Here is a 16,005-nt window from a genome sequence, read left to right on the forward strand (position 1 = left end):
AGCCTTACAGAGAAGAAAAGCTATGTAGTCAGTAGATAAAGTCACCTGATTTTCAAAAATGTCTTCCTGCATCTCTTTCCACATTTCCAGCTCCAGAGCAGCTTTGTATTCTAAGGTTTCTCGAGGCTCTGTCTGGACTTCTGAAGGACAAGGTGCCGGAGGAACAGAAGGTGGCTTCTGCTGCACAGCAGATAAACCCTGACATCGGAACGAAAATGAAATGAATCCCACACGCCCACACCCGCAGTGCAAGAGATCCACCGTGAGAAGTCGGGTTTCATTTTCAGGGATACTGACCTGAGACGAATCAGAGACAAGGATCTCACGCATTTTTACGAGTCCATAATCTTCAAGAGTTACTGTGTAAGAAAGATCCATTATCCTGTTGTTTGACCTACAGATGGATCAGAAATATCTTAAAATTCATGGAAACCCTTTCCCATTATTTCTTCGTTTATTTCCCCAATGCTATACAGTGACTCAGTCGCATTTCTTAAACCTGACACTCTCGCTACTCCAACTGCAGTAAGTTCTCTAGGCTTCAATCAAGACCTTCCACATACAGGATTGTACTTGAGCATAAACACTCTAATTAGCACATACCCACATTTATTTAAAAATGACCTCTAACACTGTAGGTGTAGAAAAATGTAAAAACCTAATGTCGGTAGGTAATCATTACTGAGCTTTCATTTCCTTCCTCTCTTCCATATTCTGCATGTGCAGAGGGACACGCACTCATGCATGTTAAGATCAAACCATTCTGTCCCTCTCTCCATTTCCACCTGGAGCACTTCTCTGAGGTCATCAACAGTAACTCAATGTATGCTTTAATACCTATACAACATCCTAATGAATTTATATAGTAAAATTAAGAAAAAAACAATTTCCCTCATCTTGATTATATAAAGATTATTCTGAATTCTTATTCTACCTTTTCCCTTGGACGAAGCACTTGTACATAAATCTTTTACTGGATGTGAGTGTTGCTTCAGGATAATTTCTGAAAATTGGTTAATTATATGTAATTATTACAATGAGGATTTCTCTATCAGAGAACTACTAGGAGCATTTACAAAACTGTTAGAGGAGAATACAATCTTGGCTACAAGAAACGTAGCTTTGTCTAAATCTGTTCCATAAATCCTTGGTCAAACACAACTTCAGTGAATGGAACCCACACACGCAAACCTTTAATAATCAATTTTTACATTTTCTTCTAATCTCATAGCCTTTAGAAGACATGAATACAGCAAAATTAAGCACTGTCTTACCTAAGTGTCCTAAAACTTTTCTGTCTACAGAGCAAGGCAATAACAATTAAATGTTTATAACCCACAGATTTAAAACAACTTGTAATGATCTGATTATTTTCATGATTTTCTACTTATGTCACCAATGTTTTTTTTTTAAGATTTTGTTTATTTGGGATGTGTGGGTGGCTCAGTGGGTTAAAGCCTCTGCCTTCGGTTCGGGTCGTGATCCCAGGGTCCTGGGATCGAGCCCCGCATCGGGCTCTCTGCTCCGCGGGGAGCCTGCTTCCTCCTCTCTCTCTGCCTGCCTCTCTGCCTGCTTGTTCTCTCACCCTGTCAAATAAATAAATAAATAAATAAAATCTTTTGAAAAACAAAATTTTGTTTCTTTGACAGAGCCGGCGAAAGAACACAAGCAGGGCTAGTGTGAGAGGGAGCAGCAGGCCCCCTGCTGAGCAAGAAGCCCAGTGCAGGGCTCCACCCCAGGATTCCGGGATCATGACCTGAGCCGAAGGCAGACACTTGACCAACTGAGCCACCCAGGCGTCCCAAGAATGGTATTTTTGGAAGAATCTTCGGTTCAGCAGAATATCTGACGCTGTAAAGTACCTGTTCCCAGATCCTCCAAGTAAGTCCGTTTTATTCAATTCTTCACTCCCTGGAAGTGAGTGGAGGTGGCGAACAGTAAGGGAAGGGATTTCAACGCTACTTTTAGGACCACAGCTTTTTACTGATCCTGATTTCTTTCTACCTTCTAATTATGCTTCAAAAATCCAGGTACGCGATGTATAATGTTCAAGTTCATTTAAACTTCTGTTGCTAACTTTAAAAAGCTCACTCAAAAGATGTCATTTGTGGAAGACATGTGAACTCCAGTTTTTCACTGCGGCAGTAAAGCCCAGGGCAGAAAAACAATACTCTTCTTAAAGTGCCAAATATTTGTAACATTCTCAGCAATTAGAATTAAAGCAAAAGTTGAAATATTGTCAAGTAGAACAACAGTCACTCCCAATACAAGACAATGTAACAATGCATCATAAATTTCACCTTGACTTACAAAAAAAAAAAAAAAGGCCAGAATTTACAATTGTCAGGCTTAAGGCGGGTGGGAAATACTTAAGAGCCTGAATGTTAACAGTATCACAGGCTATGGTGGTACCTGAAAGCTACAGAGGGCTAGACAGCAAAGGAGAATACAGCCCCCATGTGAGAACAAAAATGACAGGAAAGGACAAGGCGTAGTCAGCTAATGAGAAGAAAAGGCAAGGGAAGGCCAGTTCTGGGAAATCCATTACCCCTGTGCGGCTATGAAAGGCACACTTTCACTGTAAGTCTGACGCCAACACTGTTCACCACTGGAACCTAAAAAGCGAGTTTTTTCTGAAGACAGGACGTTAGAAAGCTGGATTCTGGCGATCCCCAGAAGTAAATCTTTACTCATTTTATCCTTGTGCCATAATTCAACCAGCAATGGAATCCTAAGGAAAAGAGAAACCAGTGTTCATAACTATCAGTTCTGAACTAGGGCACTGACATCTTTGAGTTTCCTGAATGTATTCAGAGATGGTTTGTTACCTGGATCAGAAAGGCTCAATTCCATAGGTAACAAACAGAAAATACTATCACATTTTCAACATCTCTTTCTGTGCAATAAAGAAAACCCTTCAAATACTATTCTTTTTTATTCTTCCTTCTTCTCTTTAAATTAATATGCAATTTGAATGGCGATACCCTGAGAAAGTAAGAAGACGTTTCTGATCTCACTTTTCTTCACAAATCCAATTCAGACAGCTGGATTAACACCTCCATTTTATACAGATGACAAATCAGAAAAAGCAAGTAATACATTACAGTCAACTGGTGAAGCAAGAATGAAAAGTAAACAGCTTGCTCGTATTTATCTTCACATATTATGAAAAAAACAAGACTACTTTTCAGAGTTTCTTCTTTACTCATAGATTGTATTAACACAGTTCTTCCATCCAAATCAAGACAAAGAAGATACGAAAATCTACAAAGAGCCTCCATAACTACATTAAAACTTGACAGCAGAAGGACAAACGTCACCGACCTTCTTAGCACATTTATTTCTAGATTTCTTTTTGTTTCTTTTTTTTTTTTTTTCCTAGGTTTTCAAACGCACTGACTGATGTGAGTCTAAAACTCTAGGAATTCCTCTTGTTAACAGGGTATCAATTTTCCAGAATGACTTCAGAGCATATGCACCGTATGCATATTACCTTAAGAAGGTATCCTGCAGCTGATGAGGGAGAGTTGCAAAATCAAACGCACAATAAGACTGTGGAAGAAAAACCTCCATGTTTTTGCGAACTTCTATGGGAGGATTAGTCATAATGGGAGCTGCACTACCAAAGAATGGATAGGAGTACCTAGAATGTAAGAAAAACAAAGTCCTATGATACATTTGACAGATAAAACTTAGTCTGTTTTTTAAAAATATACTATGAATATAATGAACAAATACAATTTTTAAAATTGGTAGATGGTACAAATACATGATGGTTTTAGTCCTAACACCAACTTTAAAATACTGCCAATACTGTCAGTGTTGACATAGAAATTGTAGCAGTTCTAAAGAAAAGCATTATGTGTTCAGCACTAGTTCCCAAAGCTGCTTTACAAGTGATCCTAGAATGACCTTCTGGGGAAGTAGAATTCTGGTATTTTGAAAGCAATGACACCAAATAAGGAAGAGCTCATCATTTTGATACATTCTAAGTAAGACTAAGATTTAGGAATGACAAGGAGGCCACTAAACAAAGACCAAGCTGCTATTTGTTTAGGAGTTCCTTGAGGGCACAGGGTCCCATGTTTTTTATCTGTGCCGTCCCAGGAACAAATAAGCAGTTTGGGGCACATAATAAACATTCCAGAAATACTTGCTGAATTTAATTTCAAAACTTATTTTCTTTATTCAATAATGTCTTGATGTTTATGGGCTAAAAAAACTCCTAGTCAGAGCCAAAAGGGTGCACCCATGGCATTCTGTCTTTGAAAATCAAGGATGAAAGCAGATGAGTCAATGAGTAACAAGTCTTTCTTCTTGTCATCGCAGAAGCCGCACCAGATTAAATGGGAAGCTGCCTGACTACTGTAGAACTTACTTTGTATTGACAATGTAATGCTCACTTAAATTTCATCTTCTATCTTGTTATCCCTTAGGAAAACTGGGGCTTAAAGCCTAGTAGTGAAAACTCCTTTTCCCACAACTAAGAATCCTGCGCACGCCTCAATTCATATATAATTACACATCACTGAAATCAGGTCATCTCACAAATCCCATTATGCAGTTGCCAACTACAGTTTCATGATAGTTCATGAGAGCATGACACCATAAGATTTCTCAAACTCAAAGGTAAAGTGTTTTTTAAAAAGCCATAAAATGACTTCCAAGACAGAACCAATGGCTCTCATCATCAAGTGAATTCTATGCAGGGTGTGTAAGTGAATCGTAACTGTACCATTGGTTTATGGTACTCTCCCCCTTTTCTTTGCCAACTGGACTTCTGGCCTCCCTCATGTGTTAACTTCTTTCTCAATCTGTCTTCTTCACGAGGCTGAGCACTTTGTTTATATGACCTATAAACCCCTAACATCAGGCACACAGGTATTCATGATTCAACGATGGCCCACAGGACAGGACTGAACCACAAAAACTACGACGAGTGCCTACTAAGTGGGCTGGTTCAAGGCTTCCCCCTCACAGCTTCTAATTTCAGATTATCAGTATTTCTATGCTCTGGCTAACAATATCTCTAAGTACCCTGAGGTCACAGTCTCTACCAGCAGCAGTAAAGAGATCTCAGTTAGAAAACTAGAGGGAAAAAGACAAAAAGGTAAAGTAGAAAGTCAATAATAATTCTATTTCTAAAAACCATTTTAAGGGAGGTTTTAGAAACCCTCTGAGAAAAGTTCTGTTTGTGAGATAAGCCTTTTTTTTATGGCCCTCCATTTTCAACTAACATTTTCATAATGATTCTCGGCCTCTAACAAGAGGCAAAAAGCAAAACAAGCTGTGACAGAGAGACACCTGTTCTGTGAATTCACAATCAGACTCAGTGTTGGGTCCCTTTGATTCTGTCCAGTATTCACACCAAAGTCCAGAGGATTTTGGAAATAGCCTGATAAAAATCTAACAACTGAAAAATGAGATACAAGTATGAGTTAATTTATGCATCGGCAAAGCAGGTATGCCTTAATACCATCAGGGAGCACTGTGTAGTGGTAGACATTTCTGCCAACGGCAACCCCAAATGACAGAAAAGATTTTCACATTTTAAAAACATAAGGAGCAACAACTTTATTAGAAATGCTAATGCTTGCTCCAAAGACATGTATAAGGAAAAACTAAATACTCCAATGAAACACATTATTGTATTACATTTAATATACATTTCAGCCAGGAAGTTGATGAAAATTTATTATTATTAAAAACAAGCTAGTGAGGGTGCCTGGGTCGCTCAGTGGGTTAAAGCCTCTGCCTTCGGCTCAAGTCAAGATCCCAGGGTCCCGGGACTGAGCCCCACATCAGGCTCCTTGCTCGGCAGGGAGCCTGCTTCTCCCTTTCCCTCTGCCTGCCTGCCTGCCTGCCACTCTACCTGCTTGTGCTCTCTCACTATCTCTCTCTCTGTGTCAAATAAATAAATAAAATCTAAAAAAAAAACCCAAAATACCAAGCTAGTAAGACCATTTAACTGACTGAAATATATACGTAGTTCAATTTTGTACATGGAACGGGGTGAACACATTCCACTTGTGCTTCTGTAAGTATGGTTCTTACAGTCTCAGTTACCAAGTGTAGGTATTAGACTACAACCTCCCATTATAATAAAGTTTTATAGAAAAGTCAGATACTGGGGCACCTGGGTGGCTCAGTGGGTTAAAGCCTCTGCCTTCGGCTCAGGTCATGATCCCAGGATCCTGGGATCGAGCCCTGCATGGGGCTCTCCGCTCAGCAGGGAGCCTGCTTCCTCCTCTCTCTCTGCCTGCCTCTGCCTACTTGTGATCTCTCTCTCTGTCAAATAAATAAATAAATAAATCTTAAAAAAAAAAAAAAAGTCAGGTACTACACTTCCCTTATTTTGACCTATGGTACCTTTTCTAGAAACAACACCTTTTAAGTTCAAGAGTCACTTTGTTGTTGTTGTTGTTTTTTTTAACAAGCATGAATCAACTGTCATCAATACCTACAATTAGAATTAGCTCTCCTACCACCAATGCCGCCCTGGTTTAAGTTCAGTCGTTATGAAAGAGCCTGGCCTCCTTTTCAGTTCAGGGGTTTAACAATTGTTTGAATGTCTCTGGTGAGAGTTCTCCTGCTGCAATTCCCAAAGAGAGGAAAGGCATTGCTCTTCAGAAAATAATACTTGGGGACAAAATCAGATCACACCTTAATATACAGTTGATTGGAAAACCAACTTCCAAATCATGGATACTCCTTAAGTCTATCGAAAAGCAAAAATGATGTGATGTCGCCGGCACGGCAATCTTCTGTCCTGAGGCTGTTTCTGAAGCATGGGATGCGGGTACTGGCTGGGCCACAGAAGCAGGTATGGAAGGACCGACGGCTAGAACGAACACAAAAATTCCAAAGAAACAATTCCACTTGGTAACAGTTTCTCTTAAGTTATTTACATCACTTACGGATATCTCCCTTTACATTAAGTATGGCACTTTTTAAAAAAAGATACCTCATTTACCTTCAAGCAAGGAATTTGGTCACTTGCCTCCATGAACATATGAACTGAGCCATCAACTTCTTAAAGTAACTTACCCAAAACAAGGGAGGCTTTCAATCCCATCTTAGAACCGTGTAAAAAAGAGCTTACTCTTCACACAGCATGCAAAACATAAAAGCATATGCGACTGTCTACTGTCGCAGGGATGTATGCCTTCAGCCTGGCAGGCACCAACTTCTTTCCAAGAGGCAGCAACACTTAATATTTGAAGGGCTGTACTTGAGGCTTAGGGCAGATAATAACAACATCACTTTTTAAGAAGTAGCTTTGGCTATTTTAGGCACATATGATGTAGTCTAACAGAAAGAGCCATCTAGTGCAATCCTATTACAGACCAGAGAGGTTTAGCAAGTAGTTCAAGTCCTACAGCTATTCAGTGACCGAGTGAGAAGCTCCACCTTAACCCTTCACTGTTAATCCCCCACTACTCTAATTACTTTCACTACGAAATCCAACTGCAGACCCTCATGCAGCAGATGGGAAAAGTTTTTAAAACCAGGTAAAACCATTCCGAGTCTCTCCCTTAACTGTAGGATCAAACAAGGAGTGTAATGATTACTGCCGTAGGCAGTAAGCTCTTCTCCCTCAAATTCCAAATAATTCACAATGTTTAAGTGTTTACTAGTTAAAAATATGTTCTGAAGAACTACTTTCTGTAATTTCTTCTGAATAACCTATTGCTTCTAAAATAAAATAGAAAAATTCTCTTACCTTTTAGCAAATTCTATGATGAAGTTATAAACTCAATTTATATTTAATTCAATTTAAACTGATTTTTTTTTTTACATCACCAAACATCATTGGCTCTTTAAAAAAAAAAAAAAGCTCACCATTTACTTACAAACCGTGAAAACTCTCTTAATCATTAATTAGATGGCTATAAAATGTAAACCTAGAATATCTATAGAAAGAACATCTTACCCTTTGGATTTGGTTTTGTGTCCTTATCATACTGCAAGCTTTCCGCTTCACTTCCTGTTGCATCATCTTTTGTGGGAGGTGATGGGTTTTGAGGTGGAACAGGGGACACAGTTGGTGACTTTGGCCCAGTGAGTGTCTTCTCTTTTATAGGAGTTAAAACTTGCTTCTTTGAATGCTGTAGTTCATGTTCATTCTGGGTCTTTAACTCAATTAAAGACTAAAAACAATTTTTAAATAAAGTATAATTTGCAAAGCACTTTCCTTCATAATTAAGCAAAAAATGTGACGTTGTTTTTTTAAAAATATAAGCTTCCTTTCCCAGTTTGGATATTCCTAGTCTATTTTTCTTCATAATTTGCAAATTTTCTTATAGCATCTAGGACCAGAAAAAGGAAGATGAACAGGAAAGAAATATGATATCCAGAGCTGAGCACCAAAATGCATCCTAACTGGTAAGAAGGGATATTTGATATAACAAGTCAGGCCAGGTGTCCCTGGGAATGGTTATTACCAAGGCAATGAACACAATGGAGGCCTGTTACTCAAACAAAAACATATCTAAATTTATTTTCTTCCTCTCCTTTGTTCAACTTTCTTCTAAAGATATATACATACATACACACATACACACACACACACATACACACATATATGCACATACTTAAACTCTCACTTCAGTTTTTCTACCTTCAATTCATAACCTACCTAAAGATCAGTTCCTCAAAAGAACAGTACCCTAAAGTTGATTATATAGAATCAAAAAATGTTTTTACATCTGAACAAATACTGATCTCTGTTGCCTAAAGACAGTATGAGGACCATAAAGCACCAATGGACAAGAACTTTGTCTTGGCTCCAGCAGTCAACTGAAACCATTACCATCAATGCAGATTCCCCGAAACTGGGTCTAACAACATTCTCTTTCCCAGGAGTTCCTTTTCTGGCAGTGACTGACCAGGAGCTGGGATTGGGGGGAATGGTTCCTACTACATGAGAAGACAGCATGGGGGCACCTGGGAGTCTGCTTGAGATTTTCTCATTTTGCACCCTTCTCTCTAAAAATAAATAAATCTTTAAAAATAAAAAAAGAGCAGGGGGCATCTGGGTGGCTCAGTCAGTTAAGCATCTGCCTTTAGCTCAGGTCATGATCTCTAAGTTTTGGGATCAAGCCCCGCATTGGGTTCCCTGCTCAGCGGGGAGTCTGCATTTTGCTCTCCCTCTGCCTCTCCCTCCTGTTCGTGCTCTCTCTAATAAATAAAATCTTTAAGAAAACAAAACAAAACAAAACTGCACGCATGGAATCTATAAATACTTAATGAAGTAGAGCTGGGAAGCTACGGTACTTTTCAGAAAGGAAGTTATCGTATAACATAGGCCACTAATTAATAATAACAGTTTCCTATACAAGGTAGCTCTCTGGAAGTTCAGCTTTCAGAAGCAGTCCCGAGTGACACCACAAAAACTGGAGGAGGGGCTAGAGGGTCACCACTTGCCTGGGCATCTATGCCTTCTCTCTGCAGAGCCACAGACACGCCGACAGTCGGGGCTAGCTCCACAGGGATAGGCGCAAGCTTTTGTTTGGCTCGGTTTGGAGGGTCAAGAATAAAAGCACCCTCGACTGTGACTGGGCGCTGGTTGATTTCTGTACTCCCCTTTTTCAGGAGTCCAGTTAAGGGTACTTCTGTACTTCCAAGTGACTGGTCTCCACAGCAAAGATGTATCTAATGTGAAAGAGAAAAATCAAAAGAGGCTTAATATTCTCTCCTGTCTCCTAAACACAGAAACTTTAACAGATAGTTAGGGCACCAGGGTGGCTCAGTCAGTGAGCATCCAACTCTTGGTTTTGGCTCAGGTCATCTCAGGGTCATGGGATCGAGCCCCACATCCAGCTCTGCACTCACGCTCAGCATGGAGTCTGTTTGACTAACAGATTCTTATACTTGATGGTTAACATTGTTGATAAGGCACGAAGTTTTACTAAGAACTCAATAATAGGGGCACCTGGGTGGCTCAGTGGGTTAAAGCCTCTGCCTTCAGCTCAGGTCATGATCCCAGGGTCCTGGGATCGAGCCCCGTATCGGGCTCTCTGCTGAGCAGGGAGCCTGCTTCCTCCTCTCTCTCTGCCTGCCTCTCTGCCTACTTGTGATCTCTGTCAAATAAATAAATAAAATCTTTAAAAAAAAAAAAAGAACTCAATAATAAAGCCATTCGCCTCCATTTTTTCTCTCAATACTATATACTCATAAATTACCACCCTTCTCTCTTTTAGGAGTTATGGTTAAATATTTTACTATGCTATTTCACAAACTGTATCATGAATACATGCATGTAAACAGAAAACTAATACTTCAAGCATTTTTTTTTTCTATTTCCATTTCAACATTAATTTAAACACAGTTCTAAAAAGATAAGTAAGTTAGTGGATCCGGCCCTATTTGGCAACTAAAGAACCTGAAACAGTTTTGTTTTCTTCACCCATAAAACATCCTTAGTGTTTCTTTTTCTTCTCTAGCTTTTCAGATTCTATATACAGAACAATGTGGACCAGTACAAGGTCAAATAGAGTACCTGTTGGGTGGACTGAACTATTTATCATGGATAGCTAATCAAAACTTCAACATTATCCCCCCGCTTTGAAACTACATAAAAAAGAGGGGCACCTGGGTGGCTTAGTTACAGTTAAACAGCTGCCCTCAGCTCAGGTCATGATCCCAGGATCCAGGGCTCAAGTCCCATGTAGGGCTCCCTCTCCCTCTGCTTGTGCTCTCAGTCAAATAAATAAAATTTTAAGAAAAAAACCAAAACAAAAACACGGGGGAAAAAATGGCTATTGAGGTACCTACTGTGTTTTGTATTTTTTTTCCTTACTACATAGGCAAACATAGCATTCACATGCACAATAAGCAATTGCAACAGGAAACTATTTTACTTCTAATGTTGGCAATGACCTGTCACTTAGTTTTAATGTTATTAGGTAGGATGTTGGTGGTAGGCTGGAGAGTAAGGATTTTTAGGACTGAAATGTCCATAAGAATCAAACTAAGAGAAAGGTCATTACTTCAGTAAAGACTGGTATGCGAGATAAAAAAATGCAAGAGGTTTGGAAAGCTAAAAAGTACTGAAAAGAAGAAATGTGGGGGGGAAAAAAGCAGTTGATCATTTTACATAGTATTTCATTAGTCTCCTGGGTTTAGCAGAATCACTTCTAAAATTTAGTTCTACTATAATTTTTTTTTTGAATTTATTTATTTTAGAGAGAGAGTGAGCGAGCGAGCACGGGTAGGGGAGGAGGAGGAGAGAGGACCTCAAGCAGACTCCTCCATGAGAGTAGAGTCTGAAGCAGGGCTGGATGCACGGCCCCGAGATCACGCCCTGTGCTGAAATCAAAAGGCATGCGCTGCTTAACCAACTCAGCCACCCAGGCACACCCTAGCTCTACTCTAATTTCTTAATGCCCCCTTCCCATGTCCCACCTAAATTTGCAAGCAAAATCTCATGACTGATCATGTTACACAAATGAGGACCTAATCCTTTATTTCACTATGCCATTTTGGTCTGATTAAAAGCAAATGTAATAAAAAAATAAATAAAACAGTCATTTTCACTAGGTAAGGTTTACTTTCAAGAGTCCAGTAAAATTACTTTACAAAAGTACTAAGCTCAAGGGCAGGCTCTAGGAAGTTGTGTTATTTCTTTGCTTTTAATAGTAATAAGGTATATAAATTGTGAACTCTCCAGCATGTGATCTGTGTGTGTATAGCTACTATGCCCACTAATTAATGATGAAATTTTCCCTGAGCCTACTTCAGACTCCAGGTCCATTTTTTTAAATTATAAAGCCCAACAAGTGCCACTTCTTTTCATAGTAACTGGATAAAGAAGTCAATCTCCTAAAATTCTGAAGTAACCGTTATGCTAGGCCTTTACAAATCAGGATAATTCCTAAAAATTTAAAAGATGTGGCAGAGAGATCATCTTTGCTATTAAAATAGGAGTTTAGGTACCTCTCTGAAGCTTAAAAAAAAATCATCCCTAATTTAAAAAAAAAAAAAAAAAAAATGAATGGGGCGCCTGGATGGCTGAGTCCTGAAGCAACCGCCTTCAGCATGGGTCATGACCCCAGGGTCCTGGGATCAAGCCCCACATCAGGCTCCCTGCTTGCTGGGAAGCCTGCTTCTCCCTCTCCCTCTATTTGTGTTCCCTCTCTCACAGTCTGTGTCAAAATAAATAAACAAGCAAACAAATAAATAATAAAACAAAACTAAAATAAAGCAACTTTCTGCAATACTTACCTGTAGTTTAGACTGAAGAGCCAGGTAAACACGAAGAATTTCTATGCTGCTACGTATTCGAACAGATGCTCTCTCTGGCTCAAAGTTTGGGTTGATTAAATCATTGAAGGGTTCATTTGTAACATCATTTCCCAGCAAAGAATAGTAAAAGAAAAATTCAGGCTGTCTTTCTGGAAGCTTCATGGTACATGGAATTAACTAAACATTCAAGGAAAAAGAAGAGAGTATTAATTTGTAAACCACTATACATGCTACTCATGTCTTTAAGATATCTGCTTAAAGATCTATCTTAAAGACAAACTTTAAGATATCTGCTAAAATACTGATTTTTTTTAAACTTCTAAGTCTACAATTATTCACTCAGAATTCCTACATCTCTGAAAAATTACAACCAAATGATTGGTTTAATTTTTCAAGGCTTACTTCAGAAAAGCCCAGAGACTAAAATATTTTTAGAGATTTCTGTTGTTTTCAAGTTTACTTTTCATTCAACTGACCCATGAACGAGTACATGGAAGTTCTTTTAGAAGGAAGTGGTCAAGTATTTTAAACTGAGCTTTCTTTATTTCCATTTACCTTATTTCATCTTATTCTCACTCTGCCACCCTCTTCATTCCTAAGAGAAGGGTTTTAAACAACTGTAATCCAGACTATTAAATGTAACACCTTGGCCCAGGCCTTCGCAAAAAATGCTTTCTAGCCAATCTGTCCAAACTGGGAAAACTATAAATTAATAGTTGCAAAAAGACACTTGCTTTAATGCGAGTGTTACTTCGCAAAGTTCGTACTTTCATAGCCACGTATGGCAAAGACGTGGATTCTTGGACAATACAATATGGAGTCATCTAACAGATCAAGTGCTCACTAGCACACTGTTAAAAAGACAGTGGTTGTGTTCATCGATGAGTTTTGAATATATCCTAGTGATCATACAACAGGGCTGTTAAATAACTATATCCTGACATGACAGTTACCTAAGACATCCTTTTAGGCCAAGCAGAGTTACAGGACAGCTTGTAGAGTTCGTGAAAATAAAAGAATTAACGACTTAGAATAAAACAGCCCCACATTCAATAGTCACTGGTCTTGTACGAAATAACACAGTAGATACTCAACAACTCTTGTTTCATATAAAGTATATTTTTGTATGTGAAGTAAATGCTTACTTGAACCCCATACATTCAACTGTATTTGAGTAGGTTTTAGTCTATCTAGAGAGAGCCAGCACTTCTATACCTACAGTTGTTAAGAGCAGATTCTGGATTAAGCCCCCAATTCTGGTTCCATCCATGGGTTACTATGAAGCTTTGGACAAACTACTCTATCGCTCTGTACCTCCGTTTCTTTTAGGCTTGTTGGAAGGATTAGAAGAAAGAATACTTGTTCAATAGGACAACTCCACCACCCAGCACAGAGTCAGCTGTGCACAGCTGAGCTGTGCTCAGGAAAATCGGAGGCAAAAATATAGTATCCTTACCAGTGACTATTTCAGAGTTTAATTAGACAAGACTTTTGTTTCTTCCATCATCAGAAAGCAAAAAAAAAAAAAAATTTTAAGAACTAAAGATAGCCCTTAAATATTTCACAGTATATTTAATTTTAAGTTAATTCCCACTAAGAAAAGATTCTTTCAAAAACCCTTTAACATCTTTGTATTTGGAAGGTAATTTCTTTTAACCTTCGACATTCAATATTAAGAAAACCACCCAGGGGCGCCTGGGTGGCTCAGTGGGTTAAAGCCTCTGCTTTCGGCTCAGGTCATGATCTCAGGGTCCTGGGATCGAGCCCCACATCGGGCTCTCTGCTCAGCAGGGAGCCTGCTTCCTCCTCTCTCTCTGCCTGCCTCTCTGACTACTTATGATCTCTGTCAAATAAATAAATAAAATCTTTAAAAAAAAAAAAAAAAAAGAAAACCACCCAGTCCTCCTGCTCCTAACTAATTCCTCCGTTTTGCAACAGGACAGCACATGTCCTGAGTCACTGAGGAGCACCTGAAAAGGTATTATTTCTTACCTTTATTTGTTGCTTGGTGCTTTCTCACACTACCTTTCTCACTAGTTTGAGAAAAAAACTAAATGGCTAATTTATAAAACCCTTGGCTTGTCTATACATAATGAAAAAAGGAAACAATATCAAAAGATGACTAGATTACTGGGCTCAATTTTTTGTGTTTTTTCATTATTGTAAAATACATGTAACAGAAAATGTGCCATTTTAACGATTACAAAGCATGCACCTCAGTAACACTGAGTACATTCATTAGGCTGTGAGTGCACTGGTCACATCTGGTTCCAGAACGCTCTCATCATTCCCAGGACAAACACCGCACCCATGAAGTAGTCTCCATTCCCCCTCTCCTCCAGCCACAGAAAAGCACCCATCTGCTTTGGGTCTCTATAGGCTCACCTATGCTAGTCTATTTCATATAAATGCAAGCACACATCAGGCGGCCTTGTGTGTCCAGTTTCTTTCACTTGGCATGCGTTCAAAGTCTGCCTACACTGCAGCACCTGTCAGCACCCCGTTCCGTTATAGTCGCGTAATATTCCATTGTACGGACGTGCATTTGGTTTATCCATTCATCCAGTGGCAGACAGCTGGGTTGTTTCCACCTTTTGGAAACTGAATACTGCTTAGTACATTGCTGTGCACGTTCTTATTTGTACACCTGCTTTCAGTTCTTTTGATTCACACCTAGCATTGACATTGCTGGATTCCACGCTAGTTCGATTTACTCTTGAGAGAAAACTGTTCGGCTTCCTTTTTAGCAGAGAGAGCCAATGGTCAGTCATCAATCTGGTTTTTGAGTTTTTAAAAACTAAACGGAGGGACTGGTCCCAGTAAATCATCTTGTATTACGAAAAGCTGTTTTAGTTGTGGATTCAATAAGTCAGTTACTCTCAACAAGCTTTTACTGTACAAATGTAGCTTCACACATACAAACTACATGATAGTCATTTTGGTTATATTATCTCATCCCTCATCCTTATATGGAAAGTTGGTATTATCGCCACTCGACTCCTGAGAAAATTCAAGCCTCAGAAAGGTTACGGTGCCTAAACTGAAGGAGCCAGCTAGTAAGCAGTGAGTAAGCAGAGAGAATGCAAGCCCCATGCCAATCCATCTTACTCCGAAACTGTGTAGGAGGGAAGAGAGCATAATACTGGAACAAGAGAATAAGGGAAGTGACTCTATGTCCAGAAATACGCAGGCCCTTTACTTAGCTGTAAAACCTAAGAAATGGTTTCCTGATCTTGAAAATGAAAATAATAATCCCCTAAAGTTGTGGGAGGATTAAACACAGTAGTTAGCATAATGCCTGGTCCACAGAAAAGGACACACAGTAAATGATGAGGAACAATTATGCCACCCAGGAGAGTTGAAAAAAATTAAAGTGGTAATGTAAAATGCCTTTGCATCTACTTAATAACACAGTAAAAATATAGCGGCCTCATTATCTAACATGTACCCTGATGTGGTTAATGAAGGCAGTGGACATCTGACCTTCCCCCAGCAGGAACGGCATATTAAGGTGGAGCTATTCATAAGCAGGGCTTTATGAAGAAAAAGAGAGAAACTGATGGAGAGCCAAAAGCATGAATCTGGAATGAGAAATTTTAAATATTTCCTGAGAAAAAGCGTTACCTGACACTTCCGAGTCATGTACACATATATGGTCACTACCAGGTATTTCACTTATAAACGTGGACCTTGCGGAAGCTTTGTACCTCTGAAGAAGTTAACAGTATGGTAAAAATTGAAGTCATAAGCCATTTTCTC

At 39.1% G+C, this 16,005-nt stretch overlaps 1 protein-coding gene across 4 annotated transcripts in view; it reads right to left on the bottom strand.

Moving 5' to 3' along the window:
* The window catches only part of CEP120 (centrosomal protein 120), a 79,080-nt gene that overhangs the window by 37,723 nt on the left and 25,352 nt on the right, over positions 1-16,005 (bottom strand). For all 4 annotated transcript variants that reach the window (XM_032844373.1, XM_032844364.1, XM_032844370.1 and 1 more), the window contains 8 exons: positions 12,226-12,423; positions 9,427-9,654; positions 7,934-8,150; positions 6,664-6,841; positions 3,494-3,643; positions 2,549-2,731; positions 298-394; positions 46-198 (listed from right to left, as the gene is read on the bottom strand). In XM_032844373.1, the coding sequence (XP_032700264.1) occupies positions 46-198; positions 298-394; positions 2,549-2,731; positions 3,494-3,643; positions 6,664-6,841; positions 7,934-8,150; positions 9,427-9,654; positions 12,226-12,423 (1,404 nt within the window). The remainder of the gene's footprint in view (positions 1-45; positions 199-297; positions 395-2,548; positions 2,732-3,493; positions 3,644-6,663; positions 6,842-7,933; positions 8,151-9,426; positions 9,655-12,225; positions 12,424-16,005) is intronic.

The sequence above is a fragment of the Lontra canadensis genome, unplaced genomic scaffold (genome assembly GCF_010015895.1).
Source record: "Lontra canadensis isolate GAN:19392208 unplaced genomic scaffold, GSC_riverotter_1.0 scaffold4, whole genome shotgun sequence".
NCBI classification, from domain to species: Eukaryota; Metazoa; Chordata; class Mammalia; order Carnivora; family Mustelidae; genus Lontra; species Lontra canadensis.